Source organism: Oncorhynchus kisutch, unplaced genomic scaffold, assembly GCF_002021735.2.
Source record: "Oncorhynchus kisutch isolate 150728-3 unplaced genomic scaffold, Okis_V2 scaffold898, whole genome shotgun sequence".
Classification (NCBI taxonomy): Eukaryota; Metazoa; Chordata; class Actinopteri; order Salmoniformes; family Salmonidae; genus Oncorhynchus; species Oncorhynchus kisutch.
In genome coordinates this window covers 35,572-42,206 of record NW_022262843.1, presented here as the reverse complement: position 1 = coordinate 42,206, position 6,635 = coordinate 35,572, and the positions used below count along the sequence as shown (strand labels likewise).

General features: G+C 46.3%; 1 protein-coding gene across 1 annotated transcript; it reads left to right on the top strand.

Moving 5' to 3' along the window:
• The first annotated feature begins 794 nt into the window (after window positions 1–794).
• On the top strand, window positions 795–3,391 carry LOC116362902 (translation initiation factor IF-2-like). Its single transcript, XM_031816918.1, has 3 exons — window positions 795–1,163; window positions 2,820–2,914; window positions 3,004–3,391. The coding sequence occupies exons 1-3, from the start codon at window positions 850–852 to the stop codon at window positions 3,105–3,107; spliced, it is 513 nt and encodes a 170-aa protein (XP_031672778.1). The 5' UTR covers window positions 795–849; the 3' UTR covers window positions 3,108–3,391.
• The last annotated feature ends 3,244 nt before the right edge of the window (window positions 3,392–6,635 follow it).

Here is a 6,635-nt window from a genome sequence, read left to right as displayed (position 1 = left end):
TCATCTTCCTCTGAAATGTTCCTAAATCTTTTTCTGTCAGCCATTGATGCTACTCGGTGAGTATCTGAGGTAATTTTGCTTAATTTGCAACGAATTTAACATCAACTATAAATGTGATGAAATATGACAATAACACGTCTAGTCAACCAACTTGTTTGACTACAGGGGGGCTACCCAAAATGTGTCATTTAAAAACATCTCTTTGGTGCCCAAATTAAAACTGCCTTCTACTCAGGCCCATAGGCTAGGATATGCATATAATTAGTAGATTTGGATAGAAAACTCTAAAGTTTACAATACTGTTAAAATAATGTCTGAGTATAACAGAACTGATATGGCAGGCGAAAACCCGAGGAAAATCCAACCAGGAAGTACTATTATTTTGAAAGGCTGTTTTTCCATTGAAAGCCGATCCACCATACAAAGACTTAGGACCCACGATCTCTATGGCTTCCTCTACATGTGGCCAGTCTTTAGGCATTGGAGAACGACGTGGGCTACATGGTGCACGTGGTAACAGTGCATCAGAAGGAGAGGGAGCGTGAGGGCAGCGTTTCCCAGCATCCCCTGATGGGCCAACAAGGACGCCTTGACTCGCTATTCGTGCGTCTTCGCTGAGATGGTCAGGTTCAACCGGGTGTACGAGGAAGCTAAAGTCCTCCTAGCCAGGTGAGATTAATTCTCCTCATTGTATGTAAGATGGAACTATTTTGCTCTGACAGTTAGTTGGTTCCCGTGCAAGACCCTTGTTGGCATCGGGAAGTACAAGTGGGACTCACTGCAGGACCTGTATGAGGCTACGGGTGTACAGGATAAAGTAATGGGTGCTGCGCATCTTTTGTGTTTTCTATGTTCATCTCAGTGTGTTTTATGCAACATTTTACATCTGAAACGTTCCCTCTGCTGTTTCTCACACAGATATATGTCAGGAGCTTGAGGACGCAGACACCCCGTTATCCTGGCAGTGCGATGGCCGCCTTGATTGACTACATTCAGCGCAGAGACCAGGAGAGGGTAGCTGCTGTGGCCAGGCCTGCCCCAGCCAGCACCGCCCCAGCCAGCACCGCCCCAGCCAGCACCATCCCAGCCAGCACCATCCCAGCCAGCACCGCCCCAGCCAGCACCACCCCCGCCAGTAACGCCCGGCCCAACAGCGCGGCTACGTAAGGGTTACATATCTTAAAGGAAAATATAATTCTACTTGTTCTACACAGTTGGAAATGATTACATATAGTGGGGAGAACAAGTATTTAATACACTGCTGATTTTCCTACTTACAAAGCATGTAGAGGAATGTAATTTTGTTATCATAGGTACACTTCAACTGTGAGAGACGGAATCTAAAACAAAAATCACGAAAATCACATTGTATGATTAAGTAATTAATTTGAATGACAAAAGTATTTGAACATCTACCAACCAGTAAGAATTCCGTCTCTCACAGACCTGTTCGTTTTTCTTTAAGAAGCCCTCCTGTTCTCCACTCATTACCTGTATTAACTGCACCAGTTTGAACTCGTTACCTGTATAAAAGACACCTGTCCACACACTCAATCAAACAGACTCCAACCTCTCCACAATGGCCAAGACCAGAGAGATGTGTAAGGACTTCAGGGATACAATTGTAGACCTGCACAAGGCTGGGATGGGCTACATGACAATAGGCAAGCAGCTTGGTGAGAAAGCAACAACTGTTGGCGCAATTATTCGAAAATGGAAGAAGTTCAAGATGACGGTCAATCACCTGCGGTCTGGGGCTCCATGCAAGATCTCACCTCGTGGGGCATCAATGATCATGAGGAAGGTGAGGGATCAGCCCTGAACTACACGGCAGGACCTGGTCAATGACCTGAAGAGAGCTGGGACCACAGTCTCAAAGAAAACCATTAGTAACACACTACGCCGTCATTAAAAGAGCAGGTCCCCTGCTTAAGCCAGCGCATGTCCAGGCCCATCTCAAGTTTGCCAATGACCATCTGGATGATCCAGAGGAGGAATGGGAGAAGATCATGTGGTCTGATGAGACAAAAATAGAGCTTTTTGGTCTAAACTCCACTCGCCGTGTTTGGAGGAAGAAGGATGAGTACAACCCCAAGAACACCATCCCAACCGTGAAGCATGGAGGTGGAAACATCATTCTTTGGGGATGCTTTTCTGCAAAGGGGACAGGACGACTGCACCGTATTGAGGGGAGGATGGATGGGGCCATGTATCGCGAGATCTTGACCTCCTCCTTCCCTCAGTAAGAGCATTGAAGATGGGTCGTGGCTGGGTCTTCAAGCATGACAACGAACCAAAACACACAGCCAGGGCAACTAAGGAGTGGCTCTGTAAGAAGCATCTCAAGGTCCTGGAGTGGCCTAGCCAGTCTCCAGACCTGAACCCAATAGAAAATCTTTGGAGGCAGCTGAAAGTCCGTATTGCCCAGCGACAGCCCCGAAACCTGAAGGATCTGGAGAAGGTCTGTATGGAGGAGTGGGCCAAAATCCCTGCTGCAGTGTGCAAACCTGGTCAGGAACTACAGGAAACGTATGATCTCTGTAATTGAAAACAAAGGTTTCTGTACCAAATATTAAGTTCGGCTTTTCTGACGTATCAAATACTTTTGTCATGCAATAAAATGCAAATTAATTACTTAAAAATCATACAATGTGATTTTTTTTGTATTTTTGTTTTAGATCCCGTTTCTCACAGTTGAAGTGTACCTATGATAAAAATTACAGACCTCTACATGCTTTGTAAGTAGGAAAACCTGTAAAATCGGCAGTGTATCAAATACTTGTTCTCCCCACTGTTTACGCTATGTTTCATTTTCAAAGGCCTCTTGGTCCTGCGATATCTGCGTTCCTTTCAAGGCGCTCTCTCGCCCCAGGTGAACTGCAGGCGAAGATGAAGAAACTCATTGCAGTTCAAGGTGAGTGTGTAGTTACACATGTAAGATAATACTAACCCTTTTGGATAAGCTGTGTAGCTCACAATCCTTTCTCTCTCCACGTGATATAGGGGTGTCTTTCCCTCGACCAGCACTGCCGCCAACAGATCTATCAGACACAGGGCTGGTCAAAGCAGCTGCTGACAGAACATGTTTGTTTTTACGTCACTATTAATTAACATAGGAAGTTTGATACGTTTTGATAAGTATTCAGTTAAAGTTTGCTGACATATTAAAGTGTGTTACATTTTTCCCTGTCATCAGCCCAAGGAAATGTATTGGTAAGAGTCATCTGGATTTTGAGGAGAGTCACTGCATGTATGAACTATTAAATATGTTACCTATCCATTGTAGCTGCCATCCTGCATGTCACTGTCACACCCTGACCTTAGAGAGCCTTTTTAGGGCTCTATTTGGTTTGGTCAGGGTGTGATTTGGGTGGGCATTTGATGTTCTTTATTTCTAGGTTTTGTATTTCTATGTTTTGGCTGGGTATGGTTCTCAATCAGGGACAGCTGTCTATCGTTGTCTCTGATTGAGAATCATACTTAGGCAGCTTTTTCCCACCTGTGTTTGTGGGTGATTATTTTGTGTTTTGTGTTTCTGCACCTGACAGAACTGGTCGTTGTCGTTTTGCTCTTTGTTGTTTTGTTCGTGTTTTGATAATAAATCATGAACACTTACGATGCTGCGCTTTGGTCCACTTCTTCCACCGACGACAAGAGTTGTGACAGTCACGTAATCATGACTTTCTCTTTTCCATTTTAAATCACTAATTTCATTTCAGTTTCACACTCAAACTTGACCAACACTCATACATTTTTTTGTTTGTTACATCCTATCACTGATTGATATTCATCTGGGCATGTTGGAATGTGCTATTAACTTAATCACTGTTATCTACATTTGTAATATGTCTGTCCATTCATGCATGCATTTATTTGATTAATTAATTCATTTAACCAATTTATTTCTGTGTAACTGCAAAAGCCGTAGACCTACAGGTCCCCCATCGCTCCCTCGGCCTCTGCCTCCAGCTGACCAAGCCCCTGTTCCTGCCCCGGCCTCTGCTCCGCTGGGGCAGAGAGAAGAGGAGGATTTGCCCCAGCAGTCCTTCCTGCCTCCAAGGCCGCCCTCCGTTTCTCTGAAACATTACCATCCCTTCTCCCCCATCACTCTCTCCTCTTACTCAGCTTCCAGAGAGTTGGCGTTCATCTCTCACCAAGGAGCAGCAGCGGTGGATCGGCCAGGAATTGCCGACCCGTGCCGTCATCATTGCTTGCACAAAATGAGCTTCACAGGCAAGGATATTGCTGGTTATTGTTGCCGGTATGATTGCACCTAAATCAACCATTTATCGGATCATCAAGAACTTCAAGGACGGTTGAATTGTTGTGTGGCGGCTTTTCAGGGCGCCCAAGAAAGTCCAGCAAGCGCCAGGACTGTCTCCTAAAGTTGATTCAGCTGCGGGATCGGGGCACCACCAGTACAGAGCTTGCTCAGGAATGGCAGCAGGCAGGTGTGAGTGCATCTGCATGCACAGTGAGGCGAAGACTTTTGGAGGATGGCAGCAAAGAAGCCACTACTCTCCAGCAAAAACATCAGGGACAGACTGATTTTCTGCAAAAGGTACAGGGATTGGACTGTTGAGGACTGGGGTAAAGTCATTTCCTCTGATGAATCCCCTTTCCGATTGTTCCGGGGAAGACAAGGTGATCGCTACCATCAGTCCTGTGTCATGCCAACAGTAAAGCATCCTGAGACCATTCATGTGTGGGGTTGCTTCTCAGCCAAGGGAGTGGGCTCACTCACATTTTTGACTAAGAACACAGCCATGAATAAAGAATGGTACCAACACATCCTCGAGAGCAACTTCTCCCAACCATCCAGGAACAGTTTGGTTACGAACCATGCCTTTTCCAGCATGGAGCACCTTGCCATAATGCAAAAGTGATAACTAAGTGGCCCGGGGAACATAACATATATATTTTGGGTCCATGGCCAGAAAACTCCCCAGATCTTAATCCCATTGAGAACAATCCTCAAGAGGCGGTGGACAAACAAAAACGTACAAATTCTGAAACTCCAAGCATTGATTATGCAAGAATGGGCTGCCATCAGTCAGGATGTGGCCCAGAAATTAATTGACAGCATGCCAGGGCAGATAGCAGAGGTTTGAAAAAGAAGGGTCAACACTGCAAATATTGCCTCTTTGTATCAACTTCATGTAATTGTCAAAAGCCTTTGACACTTATGAAATGCTTGTAATTATACTTCAGTATTTCTATTTTTAACATCTGACAAAAACATCTAAAGACACCGAAGCAGCAAACTTTGTGAAAATTAATGTGTCATTCTCAAAACTTTTGGCCGTAACTGTACAATGACTGGGACCAGCTGGTGGTTCGGCTGGACATCTGGCACCTGATGGGGCAGTTCGCGTCAGGTGTCACCACTGAGAGCCACCAGCTCTACGGTCCCTTCATGTGGCAGCTGTCAGCCTGCATCTTTGAGTGGGATGCAGGCGATGTCCGCCGACTGCTGGAGGCCAAGAGGTCTGAGATGGAGGGGAAGCACGGGATGGTCGGTCTCAACGAGGCAGAGATTGAGGTAAATCGCCAGTAAGGAGATGGCACTTCACTGTCGGGGTCGTACGCGTGGAGCTGCGGCGACCGAAGTCCTTCTCCTTGACCTCCTCGAGACCTTCAACAGCGAGAACGGGGTCGACACCCTGGGCATCCCGTTGCTGGACTCCATACGGATGCGCCACATCCACTGTATACAGGACCCACGAGATCGGCAAATGCCGGTATCACTGAGCACGGGGCTCCACATCCTTGGAGTCATTCTACCTCCACCTCAACCGGTAATTGTAATTGTGTAGCTTAAAGTAATTCTTAATGTTTCATGTTTGACAGCAACAGCTCTCCCACCCTAATCGTGCATTGTTCTCTCAGGTACCAGAGCAACTGCAATGCATTTCCAGGCATTCCTGTTGGATGGACTGATGAGGTGGAACGAGGACCGTGCGCAGGCAGCAGTGGAGGGAAAGAACAGGAAGCCCCTGCTCTCCTACAGTGGCCACCTGCAGCACATCCTTAACCTTAGCAGCCAAAGGGTTGCTTGGCAAGGCACAGGGTAAGGACTACACCAAGCCTAGCGAGTACAGGGGTAAGTCGAGTAAGAGAATGAACATTTACATCAGTTGCATTAATTACATCCCATTAACACATCCCTACTGTTATAACAATATTAACTGGCTTAACCATCCAATTGTAGCTTGCACTAATAAATGCTCTCTGTTTCATAACCTCCCCCTGTTCCCAGCAGATACTAACCGCACTGGCAGCACCCCCCGCACAGGTGGCTGGCTACGATAACACACACACATCCAAACACACACACTGAAACCCTCTAACCACACACACCAGCATAGAGAACAAAGAACTCTGTCAAGAACCAATGGGATACTGACACTAGGCTGGAGAGGACTGTCTATCACCTACAAGCAACCTACCAGAAGCCAGGACTACCAGAATCTACCTACGTCATTCTATGTATTAATTCTGATGCACGTTTTGTCTTCGGCGCGCATTCCAGCTGTCTCTCTCTCTGAGTCAAGTGTGAATGAGCCCGTGCACGCCTGAGCAATACTTTTTCACTGAATAAACAGCCTACATATATTTTATTCCACCGTGTCCTG

What these genes read in the sequence shown, in the direction of transcription:
- LOC116362902 (XM_031816918.1), top strand. Translation starts at nt 850, where the DNA reads ATGTTCATCTCAGTGTGTTTTATGCAACATTTTACATCTGAAACGTTC. An exon ending in CGGCCCAACAGCGCGGCTAC is followed by an intron (nt 1,164 to 2,819) that starts GTAAGGGTTACA and finishes TCATTTTCAAAG; the next exon opens with GCCTCTTGGTCCTGCGATAT. An exon ending in GAAACTCATTGCAGTTCAAG is followed by an intron (nt 2,915 to 3,003) that starts GTGAGTGTGTAG and finishes CACGTGATATAG; the next exon opens with GGGTGTCTTTCCCTCGACCA.